Here is a 19,005-nt window from a genome sequence, read left to right as displayed (position 1 = left end):
AGATGGACTGGCCAAGTGGCAGCATCGATGGACTGAAATGTGGCAACAGTAGTGAGATTGGCCCAGGATTGGGTAGTGTTTCGTTATACTGTACAGAAGGTTGCTATGGGTTGGTACCAACTCGAAGGCATCTAACAACAACACAAAAACAATAATCGAAATGTAGAATATATAAGATATGAATCTGAGAAAATGGAAGTCATCAAAAAAATAAAACAATGCATAAAGACTGATATCCTAAGCACTGGTAGTAGTTGGTGGTGGGTATGTAACACTGCATCGGTTCCACGTCATAGCGATTCACAGACAAAAGCCTCATCTTTCTCCTAGGGAGTGGTACCTGCCCAACTCATAACATACCATGCTACCAGAACACTGTTTCAAGACCAACAACTTATTCATGGCAAATACCTTCTTTCAAGAACAAAACTGTTTCAATATACTTGGACAATATTCATTGACCTGGACAATACACATGGACCTACCAATACATGTGAACCTTGATTTATGAAATACACAGAGTCCAAACAGACTACAGCTGTGGAAAGAGATGATGGAGAAACTCGACACATCAGTGAGAACAAGTTCAGGGAATAGACAGCAATTGCTAATATGCAAGTTCAAGCTGAAGCTCAATAATATTAAAACAAGTCCCTAAGAGACAATATACAACCTTGAGTCCATCCCATATGAATGTACTCCATTTAGAGACCATTTCAAGAACAGATCTTGCACACTGAAACACTAATGACTGAAGACCAGATGAGTTGTCTTCTGAGCATCATACATGAAGGAAGGAAAAGATCATAAAAAGACAGCAAAGACAGAAAAAGACCCAAATGGATGCCAGAAGAGACTCTGAAACTTGCTCAAGAGAAGCCTAGAGTAGCTAAAGCAAATAAAAGAAATGATGAAGTAAAAATGCTGAAGAGACGATTTCAAAGGACTGCTCAAGAAAATAAAGTATTATAATGAAATGTGTAAAAACCTGGAGTTAAACAAAATCAAAAGGAAAGAACATGTTCAGGATTTTTCAAACTGAAAGAAGTGAATAAAAAAATGTAAGCGTTGAGTTGCAATATTGAAGGATTCCCAGGACAAAATATTTATAGACACAGGAAATATCAAAATAAGATGGAAGGAATATACAGAATCAATGTACAAAAATGAATTGGTAAGCATTCAACCATTTCAGAGGTAGTACATGACCAGTAACAGATGGTATGGAACGAAGTAGTCCAAGTGACAATGAAGACATTGTCAAAAAACAAGACTTCAGGAATTGATGAAATACTAATTGAGATACTTCAACACTGGAACTGCTAAACTCATCTATGTTGAGAAACTTGGGAGTCAGCTATCTGGCCAACCAAATGGAAGAGATCATTATTTGTGCTTATTCCAAAGAGAGGTGAGCCAACAAAATGCAGAAAATTATTGAACAATACCTTTAATCACACTCAGGCAGTATTTTTCTGAAGATGAAGTATATTACTGATGATGTCAGATGGATCTTGGCTGAAAGGAGAGAATACTAGATAGATGTTTACCTGTATTTATGCAAAGGCATTAGACTATGTAGATCACAATACCCTGTGGATAAAGTGGTGAAGAAGGAATTCCAGAACACTTAATTGTGTTCCTATGGAACCTGTATTAGAGAGCTTCAAAGAGAATTAAAAGATAGAATTCTTTTAACAGAAATAACAGAATGAAAAGATAATGGAATTTTTCTACGACCTCTCTGAAATCCTGGTAAATGGATGAAGACACAGTCTTTCAATCAGAACAAGAGAATCTGGCATGCTCTGAAATCAGGAAGGATATGTGTGTAAGGGTTGCATCCTCTCACCATACTCAGCCAATCTCTAATCTGAGCAAATCATCCACAAAGCTGGAATATATAAAGAAGATCTCAGTACCAGGATTCGAGAAAGGCTAATTAATAACCTATGAGGTGAGGAAGACTTGAAGCATTCATTGAAGATCAAAGATCACAGCCTTTCGTAAGGAATACACCTCCACATCAAGAAAATAAAAAAACTTCACAGTTCAAGAAGTCTGAACTGCTGACCTTGTGGTTCAAACCAATTTTGCAATCCAGTGCTGATCCTACAGTAAAGAACATCATGATAAATGGAGACTATATTGAAGTTGCCAAGGATTTCATTTTACCTTGTAAAATCCACAATGTTCATGGAAGTAGCCGTCAAGAAATAAAAAAAAGTTTTGTATTGGACAGTTCTGCTGCAAAAGGCTTCTTTAAAATGTTAACAGCAAAGATGTCACTTCAAGGACTAAGGTGTGCACCTGATTCACATTATGGTATTTTCAACAGCCTCACATGCATGCAAAAGTTGGACAATAAACAAAGAAGACCAAGGAATTACTGATGTATTTGAATTATGGTGTTGGCCAGGAATACCGAGTACACCAAGGACTGTCTGAAGAACGAACAAATCCAAGTTAGAAGACGTACAGCCAGATGCTCCTTGGAAGGGAGGATTGTGATACTTTGTCTCAGGTACTTTGGACATGTTATCAGGAGAGAACAATCCTTGAAGAAGGACATCATGCTTGGTAAATTAGAGGGTTAGCCAAAAGAAAAAAAAAAAAGATCCTCAATGAGATAGATTAATACAGTGGCTTTGACACAAGGGCAAACATAACAATGGCCATACAGATGGTAACACATGGCTTGTTCTTTTGTAAACAGGGTTGCTGTAGTTGGAATTCACTCAATGGCACTCAACCACAACAAAGATGTTAAAACGTCTGTGTTTGAAGCCTATCACTTACTACCTATGTAAACATAACAAGGTTTTATAGTTTCACCAAGTCTCAGTAATTTTATGCACAAAATGCTGAGAATAGTATTTATCTTTGTTGTTGTTATATGCCGTGGAGTCAGTTCCGACTCATAGCGACCCTGTACAGGGTTTCTGAGGCTGTAAATCTTTACAGGAGCAGGAAGCCTCATCTTTCTCCCACGGAACGGCTGGTAGTTTTGAACTGCTGACCTTAATGTTTGCAGCCCGATTCGTAACCAGTATTTACCTGACAGGGTTATTAAGAATATGCTTAACCCACTGTGCCACCAGGAGTCCTTAGGTTATGCTTAGAAACTTGCCTGTAGCATTTGTTGTTGTTGTTGTTAAGTGCCGTCGAGTCGGTTCCAACCCATAGCGACTCTGTACAGGGTTTCCGAGGGTATAAATCTTTACAGGAGTAGAAAGCCTCATCTTTCTCCCACAGAGCGGCTGGTAGTTTCGAACAGCTGACCTTAAGGTTCGCAGCCTGATACGTAACCACTACGCTACCAGAGCTCCTTGCCTGTAGCATAGTAAGAGCTTAATAAAAACTCGTGACAATGATTCCCTTATATTCCACACCTACATACTTCAATAATATTGAGAATGCTATTCTGTATCACTGGTTGTTGTTACTGTTTTCAAGTGCCATCAAGTCAGTTCTGACTCATATCAACCCTGCAAAGGGTGTCCGAGGAGCAGCTGGTGAGTTTGAACTGCTGACCTGTGGTTCAAACCAACCTTTCAATGCAGTGCTGATCCTACAGCGCCACCAGGACTCCTTAGATATCCAATAAAATGTCAAACTCACTCACAAGAGAACTGCCATTCCCCATCGTCCTTCAAGCTACTTCTTCCCCAGAGTCCTTATCTCAGTATATGACAACACCACCACTAACCTAGTAACTCAGTCCCCAAACCTCAGAGATAACTTTTATCTTCTGCTATAGGATAAGCAATAAACTGTTAAGCTCAAGGTTGGTAGTTCAAACCCACCAGCCACTCCTTGGAAACCCAACACAAGGTCACGATGAGATGGAACCGATTCAACATCACTAAACAATATATCAAACATATTAAATATTGTTGTTGTTGTTTTTAAGTGCCATCGAGTCAGTTCTGACACTGTATAGGGTTTCCAAGAAGCAGCTGGTGAGTTTGAATCGCTAACTTTGTGATTCAAACCGACCTTTGTGATCCAGTACTTTATCCTACAGCACCACACCAGGACTGTTAAATATATTTGTTGTTGTGGTTATGTGCTGTGGAGTCAGTTCCAACTCATAGCGACCCTGTACAGGGTTTCTGAGGCTGTAAATCTTTATGGGAGCAGAATGCCTCCTCTTTCTTCCACAGAGCAGCTGGTAGTTTCGAACTGCTGACCCTGAGGTTAACAGTCTGATTCATAACCAATACACTACCAGAGCTCAACATACAAAATATAATCTTAATTCAATGACTTCTAGTTGGCTCCATCAGTACCATTCCAGTTTATGCCTACAGTTTCAAAATCCTCTTGAAAATTCTGCTTTCCCTCTGTTGCTCCATACCCTTTATTTTATTCCCACCCAGCTGCCAGTTAAAAGTGTAAACCACATGATGTCACTTCCCTGCTCAAAACGTGTCAGTGGCTTCCCATTATATTTACAATGAAATCTAAACCCCTTTTTTTTTGTCTCCAAATAACCAAACTCACTACCATCGAGTAGATTCTGATTCATAGCGAGGCTGCAAATCTTTACAGAAGCAGACAGCTTCATCTTTGTCTCAAGGAATGGCTGTGACTTTGAACTGCCAACCATATGGTTAGCAGTCCAGTGCTTATCCTACAGTGCCACCAGGATTCCTTTACCCTGTCTTAAGGACTCTTACTTCCCTGCCTACCACCACATCTTCTCGAGTCCCTGGGTGGTCTAATGTGCTTAGTTGCTAACCAAAAGGCTGGCAGTTCCAGTCTACCCTGGTGATCTATTGAAAAACCAGACACCAAAAGCCCCAGGGAATACCAGTTCAATTCTGACACATATGAGGTTGTCAAGTCAATGGCATGGTTTTGTATTTTGAACCATATTTCCTAGACCTTGGCTTCTTACTCAAGCTGCAGCCATACTGGCCTCATTTACAATTCCTTGAGCATTTGGGGTTTGCCAAACACTTTTGTCTCCGCACATTTACCTTTCCAGTTCTTCTGCCTGAGGGACTCTTTCCCCAGGTAGACACATGGCTCTCCAGCTTGTGTCTTCTGTCAAATATCCCTTTTTCACAGTGGCTTTTCTTGTCCACTGCATCTAAACAGACACCATTGTATTTTAGTTTTCTTCATGAAATTGTCATTGCATATATACATGCGCCTGACCCAAGCCATGGTATTTTCAATAACCTCATATGCGTGCGAAAGCTGGACAGTGAATAAGGAAGACTGTAGAAGAAATGATACTTTTGAGTTATGGTGTTGGAGGAGAATATTGAAAGTGTCATAGGCTGCCAAAAGAACCAATAGATCTGTTTTGGAAGAAGTGTAGCCAGAGTGCTTCTTGGAGGCCAGGATGGCTAAACTTCATCTCTCATACTTCGGACTTACTTGTCAGGAGGGACCAGTCTCTGGAGAAGGATATCATGTTTGGTAGGGTGGTGGGTCAGAGAAAAAGAGGAAGACCCCCAGTGAGAAAGATTGGTAAAGTGGCGGCATCAATGGGCTCAAGTGTGGCAACAATAGTGAGGCTGGCCCAGGATCGGGCAGTGTTTCGTTCTGCTGTGCATAAGGTCTCTATGAGTTGGTACTGATTCGATGGCACCTAACAACAAAAACATATATACACACGCACACATGTTGTTGTTATGTGCCATTGAGTTGGTTCTGACTGATGGTGACCCAATGCACAGCAGAAAGCAATACTGGCTGCCAGTCCAGTGCCACCCTCACAGTCAGTGCTATGTATGTTTCAGCCCACTGATGCAGCCACTGTGTCAATCTATCGTGTTGAGGATTTCCTCTTTTCCCCTGACTCTACTTTACCAAAGACTGGTCCCCCTGATAACATAGTGAGATGGTTTCTCACTGTCCTCTAGCCTATGGAGAATTAGAGCTGCACTTCTTCCAAAACAAATTTGGACACTCTTCTGGCAGCCCATATTCAATATTTTTTGCCAACACCAGAATTCAAACACATCAATAATTTTGTCGTCTACATTATTCATCCAACTTTCCCATGCAAACGTTGTTGTTAAGTGCCAAAGAATCGGTTCTGACTCATAGTGACCCCGAGTTGGAGGAGTGACTCATGAGTTTGAATCACTGACCATGAGGTTAGCAGTCCAATAATTTTACTACAGCACTACATCAGAATCCCTCGCACATATATGAGGCAACTGAAATTAACATACACAATCATACATATTTCCTTCTACAACACATATATACAGAAGTAACAATGGTTATGTATATATAACATGCTTATATATAACATAAGGAGCTCTGGTAATGTGGTGGTTATGAGTTGGGCTACTAATCTCAAGGTGAGCAGTTCAAAACTACCAGCTGTTCTGCAGGACAAAGATGAGGCTTTCTGCTCCCGTAGAGATTTACAGCCTCAGAAACCCTGTGCAGGGTTGTTCTTAGTTGGAACTGACTCCATGGCACATAACAACATCTATCCTGTTATATGTCTATGAGGATGGGGACTTTCGTTTGCTCATTGTTAGATCCTCATTGTTAAGAATAATGCTTGGTACATTATTGGTCTTCAAGAAATACATTTTCAAAATTTGGACACCTTTTCACATTGATACTGGCTTGGGTTAAGCAAAGTATTGTGCTTACTAATAAAATAAGCTCAAGTAGAGCAGATATACAGGATTAGTTTTCTATATCCATATGCTTTGAGAATACTTACAGATCTTAAAGATTGAAAACAACTTTATTTTTATTCAGAAAACCTAGTGGGATTTTTTTTTTATTAATTAGATCTAGCAGAAGTACATCAGAAAGACTTATTTAATTTCATTAAAGTGCTGGAAGGAAGTCAGTATTAAAAAAGAGTAAATTATAAATATATTACAAATTGTCAAAGTAAATTGGTTATACTTGTTTGAAACAATTGTCTTAATAAAGAAAAATAGAAAACTTTCCCCTGCTTTTATTTACTGCTAACTGGTTCTGTATATAGAAATTATGATATTATGAGAAAATTGTTTTGAAACTCAAATAGGAGGGGAAAAAAAAAGTTACATCAGAGAGTTAATGAATTAGCAAGCAATTGACTCCTTAGATAATTCTTCCATAAAATTCCCAAATGATGGCCCTAAAATAATAGCTAAATTCACCATAAAAGTAAAGTTACTTTAACCTACTATATGTTTAAATTATGACAGAGGCTGTGAGCCACAGATAATTTTATAAGCTCATCAAACGGTTGAAGTCAATAAATACAGAGCAGTTGAAGAGTAAAGTTTCAGTAGATAACTTTTGAACACACTCACTTTCTTTGTGCTTTTCTGATGGCCCTTATCACTTTTATATTTGCAGCTATTGGCGTTTTTTTTCACATAGGATTTTTGTCTGTTTCAATCTCCTACCATGTTAGCACAATAACTAGGATGCTTCATACATGTTGTGAATGATGCAGAGGATTAAAGTTGGAGAACAATGGCAGTGAACACGGTAGATTTAATAGCGGAAATTTCCTTGCAGAGTTCTAAATGAGCTCAATAAGTGCTTTTATCTCTCATATGTTATGAGAAAACAGTACAGAGAGTTAGACAGATCTATAAAAGTGGTCTATTTGTGTTCACTCTACTTATGCTTCACAGTGCTTATAACAACTATAATAAAGTATTTGCTTAATGTGTAACTTTGCCACTTTAAATTCTATGAGAGTACGGCTTATTTATATATATAGTTTGTTAAATCCTAAGTATTTCCCAACAGTATGGACCCAACAAATATCTTTTGAGTCAATGAATGCAGTTAGGGTTCTTCCACTGCAGAGTTTAGATGATCAGGGCTCTTTCACAGGTGAATTTCCCAGGTATTCATAGGCTCACATAACCAAACAATCTATTTTTCATTGATTTTACGATGAACTTATTTTTCAGATACATCTTACAACTGATAAGTCTTAACTGTATAGTTTAATTGTCAGTGCTATATTCTTTCTGGGTAGTATATGAAAAATAACATTATTTTAACAAATGGTGTTTTAAAATCAATAAAGTATTCTTTTATCGGTGTGTCTTAATACAGAAAATATAAAAGTCTCAAGTACTTACATCAATTAAATCTGAAAGATCATGAATATAATACTTGAAAACTGAGGCATTGGTTGCTTCAAGGGTAAGGAGGTATTCATTCCGTGCCTTAATTGATTTCAGCTTGTTTTCAGAATACTTTGCTTGTCTCTGGAAATGATGAAAGTTCAGGCATTGGGAAAGAAAACAAAGCCATTTTTAAACAGAGAAACATACATGAGTTTCTATTAATCTAAACAATTTATTCCACATATACAAATGGCCCTCAATGTCCTTAGTGAAAAGTACATTCTGAGTCTTATTTAAATAATAAAAGCAAAATCACCCAGTTACATAGAGTAACAACAATGAATTTGGGCCGCAGGCCCATGTGCAATGAAATCTCTTTGTTAATATTCCAGTTTTCTACATTGTGTATTGAATCCTTGGCAGTCAACACTAAATGATGTCCAGCTGTTATTACATGATTTTTATGTTTCTTAAACATTTTTCATCCCCTTGGGAGGAAATGCATGTCATTTCACAATAATTTACAATGTGTATTTATCAGCCATTGCATGAGTATTCTCAGTATTATCACCTCCAAGCGTTCTGCATGCAATATATTGTGACTTACCTTTTCTTTCATTTTTTCAATTTTCTTCACAGAGCTTCGCCGCTGGTGTCTCTCTTCCAGTCTAATATGGAAGACTGGGTCACCAGATCTTCCAATTTGCTTTTCTTCTTGTTTCTCAGCCTCTTTCAGCTTGCTTTCTGCACTGATGCTTTCTGCATGATACATATGGTATGTTTTCATCACCTGTGAAAAAGTCACCCAAATTGTTACTTAGTGAATGGGGACCATTCTATGATATGCACATGGTAAAAATATCATCGTCTAGCTGACTGAAGAAAACCAGATTGTTAGTAAAATATATTAATTGTATATTATTGTTTCTACATCAAGCAATAGAAATATGTATATTCACTTTCCAGGAAGAGGCACTCAAGGGAATGGCACAGATGAAAAAATGATGAGCAAATCCTATATAAGTTTTCAATGTACTTGAAGAGCCTTCTTAAACTTAAAAGTGTTTCTCTAAAATGTCCACTGTATGATTAATTTAAAGAATAAACTATTTATTCAAGGTAACTTTTAACTTAGCCTCGGAATTACAAACACCTCCAAATCAGTACACTCTTCAGATTGCATACACATCTACTTAAAAAAAGCAAAATGAAGCTATTGAGGTTCATACACAGTTTAATAAAAACAACAAAAAACAATTTTAGTCTTTCTAACTACAAAGAAATGCTTTATGTTCAGTATGGAAAAGAAACACACCAATTCCTTAATTTTCAACTATCTTTTTGTATAATACCAATTTTCACATAACAACCTGATCTTTGAGTGAGAATACGTTAACAACAGAAAAATAAAATGAGGAAAATAAAAATCATTTAGATCTAGCCACCAGTAACATTTTGGTGTATGCTGTTGTTTTTAAGTTCACAACAGAATGAAACAATACGCGGTCCTGTGCCAACCTCACAATCGTTGTTACATTTGAGCCCATGGCTACTTTCACTGTGCCAATCCATTTTGTTGAGGGTCTTCCTCTTTTTTCCCAACCAAACATTTTGCTAAACATGATAACCTTCTTAAGGGACTGGTCCCTCCTGATAATATGTCCAAAGTATGAGAGAGGAAGTCTGGCCATCCTGGCAAGCAGGGATTATTCTGGCTGTACTTCTTCCAACGTAGATTGGTTTGTTCTTTTGGCAGTCCATGGTACTTTCAATATTCTCCTCCAACACCACAGGTCAAATGCATCAATTCTTCTATGGTCTTCCTTATTCACTGCCCAACTTTCAAATTCATATGAGAGTTATTGAAAATACCATGGCTTGAGTCAGGTGCACCTTAGTCCTCAAACTGACATCTTTACTCTTCAACGCTTCAAAGAAATTTGTGTAGCACATTTGCCTAATGCAATACATCATTTGATATCTTGACTGCTCCTTCCATGAGTACTGATTGTTGATCTGAGCAAAATAAAGTCTTTGTCAACTCAAGTATTTTATCCATATATCGTGGTGTTATTTGTTGGTCTCATGGTGAGGATTTTTGTTTTCTTTATGTTGAGGTGCAAGCCATACCAAGATCAAAGGCTGTGGTCTTTGATCTTCATCAGTAAGTATTTAAGTCCTCTTTGCTTTCAGCAAGCAATGTTTTATAATCTGCATATTTCAGGTTGTTATTGAGTCTTCCTCCAGTCCTGATGCCACATTTTTCCTCATATAATCCAGCTTCTCGGATTATTTGCTCAGCATACAGACCGAATAAGTGTGGTGAAAGAATAAAAGTGGCACACACCTTTCCTAATTTTAAATAATTCTGTGTTCCCTTGTTCTGTTCAAACAACTGCCTCTTGGTCTACATACAGGTTCCTCATGAGCACAATTGTTTCAGAATACTCATTCTCCATAATGCTATCAGTAGCTTGGCATGACCCACACAATCGAAAGACTTTGCATAGTCTGTAAAGCACAGGTAAACATCTTTCTGGTATTGTCTGCTTTCAGCCAAGATCCATCTGACGTCAACAATGACATCCCTTGTTCCACGTCCTCTCCTGAATCTGGCTTGAACCTTTGGAAGTTCTCTGTCAATGTATGCTTGCAGTCATTTTTGAATTATCTTTAGCAAAATTTTGCTTACATGGGATATTAATGATACTGTCAGGTGCTTTCTGCATTCCTTTGGGTCACCTCTCTTTGGAATGGGCACAAATATGGATTGCTTCCAGTCAGCTGGCCAGGTAGTTGTCTTCCACATTTCTTGGAATAGATGAGTGAGTGCTTCCACTGCTGCTTCACTTTCTTGAAAGATTTCAATTTTTATTCCATCAATTCTAGGAACCTTGTTCTTTGTCAATGCCTTCAATGCACCTTGGACTTCTTCCTTCAGTATCATTGGCTCTTGATTATATGCTACCTCTTGAAACTGTTGGACATCGACCATTTCTTTTGGGTACAGTGATACAGTGACTCAGTGTATTCCTTCCATCTTCTTTTGATGCTTTCAGCATCATTCAATATTTTGTCCACAGAATCCTTCCATATTTCAAGTCGGGGCTTGGATTTTTTCTTCTGTTTCATCAGCTTGAGAAATGCTGAGGATGTTCTTTCATTTTGGTTTTCTAACTCCAGATCTTTGCACATTTTATTATAATATTTGACTTTGTCTTCTCTAGCTACCTTTTGAAACTTTCTATTCAGCTCTTTTATGGACTCATTTCTTCCATATGCTTTAGCATTTCTACGCTGTAGAGCAAATTTTAGTGTCTTCTGACATCCATTTTGTTCTTTTCCTTCTCTTTTTGTCTTCTTAATGACCTTTTGCTTTTGTTCTATATGATGTTTTTGATGTCATTCCACAACTCTTCTGGTCTTCAATATTTAGTGTGTAATGCATCAAATCTGTTCTTGAGATGATCTCTAAATTTAGGTGGAATATATGCAAGGTCATATTTTGGCTCTTGTGGGCTTGTTTTCATTTTCTTCAGCATCAGCCTGAACTTACATGTGAGCAATTGATGGTCTGTTACACAGTTGGCCCCTGGTATTGTTTTGACTGGTGGTATGGAGTTTTCCTACTATCTCTTTCCCAAATGTAGTCAATTTGATTTCTGTGCATTCTACCTGGTGAGGTCCATGTGTATAGTCTTCTATTGTGTTGTTTGAAAAAGGTATTTGGAGTGAGGAAGTCATTGGTCTTGCAAAATTCTATAATGTGATTTCCAGCATCGTTTTTACCACCAAAGCCATTATTTTCCAACAACTGATCCTTCCTCTTTGTTCCTAACCATTGCATTTCAATCACCAGTAATTATCAATATATCTTGATTGCATGTTCGATCAATTTCAGGCTTAAGAAGCTGGTATAATTCTTTAATTTCATCATCACCAGCTTTAATAGTTGATGCATAAATTTGAATAATAGTAATATTAACTGGCCTTCCTTCTTGTTATTGTTGTTGTTAAGAGCCATTGAGTCGGTTCTGACTCATAGCGACCCTGTATAGGGTTTCCAAGGAGTGGCTGGTAATCTTGAACCAACAACCTTTTGGTCCACACGGAGCTTGGAGTCCAATGCATTAACCCACAGTGCCACATCAGGACTCCAGTCTTCCTTGTAAGGTGCATGGATATTATCCTATTACAGACAGTACTGTACTTCAAGACAGCTCTTGGTATGTTTTTTTTGATAATGAATGTGACACCATTCCTCCTTTAATTTAGTCATTCCCAGCATAGTTAAACGATGCTATTGTCAGATTCAAAATGGCCAATGCCAGTCTATTTCAGGTCACTAATGACTAGCATATCAATGTTTATGTATTCCATTTCATTTTTGACAACTCCAGTTTCCTATTTCCTGTTCTGATTATTAATGAATGGTTACAGCTGTTTCTCTTCATTTTGATGATGATGAGTGGATCATCAGCAAATGAAGGTCCAGAAAGCTTTACTCCATTCACATCATCACGGTCAACTCTAGTTTGTGTTTTGGTGTATTGTTGTTCTTTCTTCTTCTTAAGCGTCAGTGAGTTGGTTCCAACCCATAGTGCACCTGTACAGGGTTTCCAGGGAGCAGCCAGTGAGCCGGAACCACTGCACTGACCTTACAGTTCAAACTGATTTTGCAATCCAGTGCATTAACCCACAGTGCCATACCAGGACTCATTTTGGTGTATAGCCTTCCATTTTTCGGCTATGAATAAACATGAAGACACACACACTTCATTTACAATTATTTACATCACTTTTCCTTTTGAAAGATTGGGATCATACAGTATTTATGACATATATATATATACATATATATATATAAAATGTCTTTTTTTCACTTAAAATACCAAAAATGTTCCTATTGTTGTTGTTGTTGTTAAGTGCCGTCGAGTCGGTTTCGACCCATAGCGACCCTGTACAGGGTTTCCGAGGGTGTAAATCTTTACGGAAGTAGAAAGCCTGATCTTTCTCCTGCGGAGCAGCTGGTAGTTTCGAACCGCTGACCTTAAGGTTCGCAGCCCGATTCGTAACCAGTACGCTACCAGAGCTCCTTTAAACATGTTCCTATAGCACTATGCAATCTTCTAAAACATAATTTTAAGGAGTTCAAATTTCATTAATTCCTTAATTCCCTATTGAACATTTTCAGATATTTCAACAGTTTACTTTATGAGTACATCTGTGCTGCAAAGCACTGATGTATATTCTTCTGGTATACTTCTCATAAAGGATATACATCATTTGTACTTTAACAAATTTAGTAATACTTTTGACAAAAAATATAACGTATCCTGTTCATATATGTTATCTATAATTTCTCTATACCTATAGGGGTGCTGTACTCTTGCACTCTGGGATAAGCCCTGGGCTGCTAACCAGAAGGGAGGCACTTCAAATCCATCAGCTGCTCCTTGGAAACCCTATCAGAGTCATTACGAGTTAGAATTGACTTGATGACACTGAACAACCACCACCACCTAGGAGTCCTGGTGTGGTGTTACAGGATAAGCACTGAACTGCTAACCATAAAGTCAATGCTTCAAATCAAATAGCTGGTCCTTGGAAACCCTATATAGGGTGTCTCTAGGAGTTGGAACTGACTTCAGAGCATGTAGTAACAGAAAGAACAACATATAATCCTTATATAATTTCAGTTATATTATTGTTGTTACAAGTATGTGCAAAAATTTGTGTCATTTTATTTTCTAGGACAAAATTTTAGAAGGAAATAACAGGGTTAGAAAATATTAACATTTTCCAGACTTTCGAAACATACTGATCACACTGATCTAAGTAGTTCTCGTTCACAGATTGAATTGCTATTATTGTTGGTGGTGTTAAGTACCAGTCAGCTGGTTCCTACTCATAGCAACCCTGTATAGGATTCCCGAGATTGTAAATTTTTTCAGGAACAGAAGGCCTCATCTTTCCCCTCAGAGTGGCTGGTGGGCTCAATCCACCGGCTTACTAGTTAGTAGTCCAGTGTTTCTCCTGCTGTGCCACCAATACTCCTCTTGGTTAATATTGTTGTTGCTGTTAAGTGCCATTAAGTTGCTTCTGATTCACAGTGACCCTGCTGTATAAAATTTGCAAGGAGCAGGTGGTGGGCTTGAACCATCAAACCTGTGGTTTACAGTCCAGTGCTTAGCCTACAGCGCCACACCAGGACTCCTTAGTTAATATTGTTTTTGTTTATTGGTAAGTACCTTTGAATCAGTTCAGACTCAGTGACCCTTCAGTATTTCCGAGGAGTGGTTGGTGGGTTTGAACTGTCGACCTAGTGGTTAGCAGTACAGTGCTTACCCTACAGTGCCACACCAGGAATTCTAGTTAAAACTGTTGTTGTGCTCAATAAATTTATTTCCCATATAATTAGTAAAAATATATTTCTTAGATACAAAAGAAAATCACAGCTTTTCAGAGATTTCACCAAAAGCTAGCATTTTCAATATAATTTTAATCTGTTTTTATATGCAGAACTAGACATCTGTGCAATTTCTGAAACCTGTATACTTTTGGCACAATTAAACTCCTTTATAGGAAAACATACGTAAGGTGTGATGATTTCCATGAGAACCAAATCAGAACTTAGCACCCAAGTAGATACTGGTGGCACAGTTGCAAAAATTTTTAGTAAAATCCTATCCAGAGAGGGTAGTTTGTATTTCATTGGCAAATAACCATAAGTGATTCAGAGCCAATTTTATAACTCAGGTGAAACTGCTAAGAAGTTGAGATTAATGGGTTTTGAAGTAATTAATTACTTAGTTTCATAAAAGTTTGTAATGTCTTTCTTTAAAAACGTAAACCAGCAAATCAAGTCAAAGGCATTATCTAAACAAGAATAAAGTACGGACTAAACGATAAAGTTGTTGTTGTTAAGTGCTGTTGAGTTGGTTCTGACTTACAGCAACTCTGTATAAAGTTTCCAAGGAGTGGCTGATGGGTTTGAATTGCTGACCTTGCAGTTAGCAGTTCAGTGCTTATCCTACAGCGCTGCAATAGCAGCTTTTTCTGGGCTGTGTATAGTTGGAATTTTGATGATTTGTAGTAATTATCAAACCTATCTGTGGGAAGTTTGGTTGGCTACTCCAGTTTGAAAGAAAAATAAAAAAGCATTAGGAGGCAGTTTAGCAGCTGGGGAATGAATAGGGAGTCACCCTGCAGCAGGGCAAACAGTGAGGTCCAGGAATCTACTACACACACCTCGCATTTCCAAGGCTTGGCTCTGTTTATATTTCCTGCCTGAAGCAAACCCACATACCATTTACGTTCTGGTTCCAGTTACATCTTAAAGTGAGAAGGTGTAAAAACCCCAAAACACACACACTTAGCTATCTGTATTCTTCTTGCTAAGGCAGGGAGGGAGACAGGAAAACACGTGACTCTCATCACATTGAGGAAAAAAAAGGATTTCTCCCAGTGCAGGACATGTGAGAAACAGATATTTTTAATGCGTAACAAAGAATGGACCAGAACTTCTGACTCTTGCTTTACTTGGACACTAAGGACTGGTATAAGCAGATAACTAATAAGCCTTAGTGTAAGATAAAGTACATGGAGCTGGCTGCTAGCATGGCATTTCTGATTAACTGTTCGAGGTTAAAAGGAAAACATTTGAGTCTGACCTAACACTAACTAGCAAGAAAAGGGTCTAAACATTATCTCATCATATTGTGCCTGAGAACAATAGCTGAGGATTCTTTACCCGGCTCAGTAGTAATTCCCAGGATAGATATTTCTTTGTTCCCTTTTCCAATTTGACTTAGGGTTTTCACTATTCTCATTTTAAAATGCTAACAGTTGGAATGAATGAATTTTAAAAGTTGGAGGAAAAAAAAAACCCAACAACACTAAAAGCTTTTGAGCACTCTAATTGCAGATAATGAATGCCAAGTGCAAACTCCATGATTTAAAATACGACTGTTGACAGAAGTTAAATGTGTTTTGTATTTGAAATAAAATAACAGACATTTTTCCCTTTTCAGAAAAGTAAAAGGAAGCTTCTATCTTTAAAGGTGCATTTTGAATACACACTGCAGAAAAAATAACAGCTTCTCTATCAGTTTAATGCAAACACAAGGTTTGCATAGCAAATGATGGGAAAGGCATATTCTTCCCTCCATATAAATGTACTCCCATAGCATATTTTCCTATTTGGATTTTTCTCAGCTAAAACTTCATGCATAATTCTTGATTCAACTCACTCATTGTTTCTTTCCTACTCCCTTTTCCCTTACCTGTAGGAAAAAATATAGTCAAGTAGAAAGTGACAACATGCATGGGTTTCTTTCTGTAGAAGATTATAAGATCCTATACAATAACTGGTTATATGAAGGAAAACGTGGCATCAGGACTGGAAGAAGACTCATTAACAACCTGCGATATGCAGATGATCCAATCTTGCTTTCTGTGCCACACCAACACTCCTAAGCGCTGAAAAATGGAAAGGATTTAAAATATTTATTGATGAAGATCAAAGAGCACAGCCTTCTGTATGGATTGCATCTCAATATGAAGACAACAAAAATCCTCACCACTGGACCAATAAACAACATTCTTATCAGTGGAGAAAAGATTGAAGTTGTCAACGACTTTATTCTTTTTGGATCAACTATCAACACTCATGGAAGCAGCAGTCAAGAAATCAAATGACGTATTGCATTAAGAAAATTTGCTGCATAAGACTTTTTTTAAAGTGTTGAAGAGCAAAGATGTCAGCTTGAGGACTAAGGTGTGCCTGACCCAAGCCATGGTATTGTCAATAACCTCATATGCATGCGAAAGCTGGATAGTGACTAAGGAAGATCGTAGAAGAATTGATGCTTTTGAGTTATGGTGTTGGAGGAGAATACTGAAAGTGTCAGGGGCTGTCAAAAGAACAAACAGATCTGTTTGATAGAAGTGCAGCCAGAGTGTTTTTTGGAGGCCAGGATGGGCAAATTTCATCTCTCATAGTTCGGACATACTGTCAGGAGGGCCCAGTTGATGGAGAAGGATATCAAGTTTAGTAAGGTGGAGGGTCAGAGAAAAAGAGGAAGACCCCGACGAGATGGATTAACAAAGTGGCAGCATCAATGGGCTCAAGCGTGGCAACCAATTGTGAGGTTGGCCCAGGGTCGGGCAGTGTTTCGTTCTGTTGTGCATAGGGTTGCTATGTGTTGGTACCGACTCAATGGCGCCTAACAACAACATAAAATAACTATTGCAGAAACTTTTCCTGCCCTTCCTTAGTACTTCCTTTGTAAATAATATTAAAATAAGTCAGTATCTATAGTAAATCTCAAAACTTACTGGTCAGAAACAATTATGTATCTGAATACTACTTATATGTTAGAGAAGATCAGTGGATTAAAGCTACAGGTTTTACTTTTTGAGTTTGGACATGATATTAAAAGAAAGAGTTTAGAATTCTTCTAACACTAGAATGACCAGTAACAACAACCAGCTGTTGTTAAGTGCTGTCGAGTTGTCATAGTGACTTTGTATAGGGCTTTAGAGGAGTGGCTGGTGAATTTGAACCACCAGCCTTATGGTTAGCAGCCTAGTGCTTATTCTGTAGTGCTGTACTAGACGGGGAAAGCTACTACCACTGTTCACCTTCTAAGAGTTATTGTGTACAGCAAATTGTATACCCCAGTGTATGCTCTGTTCTTTACAGAATGCTTACTACCTATGTGCGTTTATTACATAATTGGAGTCCTGATGTGGTGCTGTGGGTTAATGCATTGGATTGCAAGGGTGGTTTGAACCACAGTCAGCAGTTCAAGCTCACCAGCTGCTCCTCGGAAACCCTATATAAGGTTGCTATGGGTCAGAACCAACTCGACAGCACTAACAACAACAAAATTACATATATGCACAAACAATTATATGCATTTTCACACACACACACATATGTGAATGTGTACCTTTAATATATGCAACCTATGGAAAATGCAATTAAAACCTAATGGATTTTACCACGAACTTTTTGAAGCCCGTGTCTAACATATAATCAGCATTATACAATGTTTGTTAAGTTACAGATCTATATATGTGGGACATATATGTACATAATTTAACAAAGATAGAATGTTTATTATGTTGTAGACATTGTTCCCACCACTCTCTGTTAGATGGTCATACTGTGGTGGATTGTAGGTTGCTGTGATGCAGGAAGCTATGCCCCCAGTATGGTAAATACCACCGGCAGGGTCACCTGTGGTGGATGGGTTTCAGCAGAGCTTCCAGACTAAGATTAGGAAGAAGGAGAAGTGGACAATGTCTGAAGGATTAGCCACTTGAAGTCTTATGAATAGCAGTAGAATACTGTCTGATATAGTGCCAGAAAATGAGCCCCTCAGATTGGAAGGCACTCTGCAAAGTAGAGGTTACCTTCATGACTTGCATGGAGTACAGCTTTTGGGACCTTCATTTACTGATGGGACACAACTCAAAATGAAAAAAAAAAAAAAAAACAGCTGCAAACATCCATTAATAATAGGAACATCAAGTGTACAAAGTATGACTCTAGGAAAATTGGAAGTCATCAAAAATTAATTGCAGGGACAGGGCTTGATGGCAGCTAGGGTGGAGATGCAGTGAAGTTCACCGTCAGCAATACCACAGAACACGTGGCAAAGCAGATCCAAGGCCGAGCTCCAAACTCGGAACCACATAGCTAGAAATGTTTTAAAACTTTGAAGGCTTATAGCTACTGGAACTTGAAGCTGAAGTAAGAAATTGCGTATTTTTGAATCTGTTGGGCTCGGAGGCGTACAGCTGACATCTTGGGCAAAACCAAATGAGAAGACCAAGCGGGGGAGCAGAAACACCACAGAAAAACGCCACAGGAACCATGGAGCAAAGGTGGACAATACACTTTGTAGGTTTTGCTTTGTTCTGATTTTCT

The 19,005-nt window shown here is 38.2% G+C and overlaps 1 protein-coding gene across 2 annotated transcripts in view; it reads right to left on the bottom strand.

The window, feature by feature from the left end:
* The window catches only part of SRGAP1 (SLIT-ROBO Rho GTPase activating protein 1), a 404,265-nt gene that overhangs the window by 100,019 nt on the left and 285,241 nt on the right, over positions 1-19,005 (bottom strand). For both annotated transcript variants that reach the window (XM_006859514.1, XM_006859515.1), the window contains exons 5-6: positions 8,674-8,856; positions 8,079-8,207 (exon numbers count right to left, since the gene is read on the bottom strand). In XM_006859514.1, coding sequence (XP_006859576.1) covers positions 8,079-8,207; positions 8,674-8,856 — 312 coding nt within the window. The remainder of the gene's footprint in view (positions 1-8,078; positions 8,208-8,673; positions 8,857-19,005) is intronic.

The sequence above is a fragment of the Chrysochloris asiatica genome, unplaced genomic scaffold (genome assembly GCF_000296735.1).
Source record: "Chrysochloris asiatica unplaced genomic scaffold, ChrAsi1.0 scaffold00033, whole genome shotgun sequence".
Classification (NCBI taxonomy): Eukaryota; Metazoa; Chordata; class Mammalia; order Afrosoricida; family Chrysochloridae; genus Chrysochloris; species Chrysochloris asiatica.
This window is presented reverse-complemented; position numbering and strand designations above follow the sequence as displayed.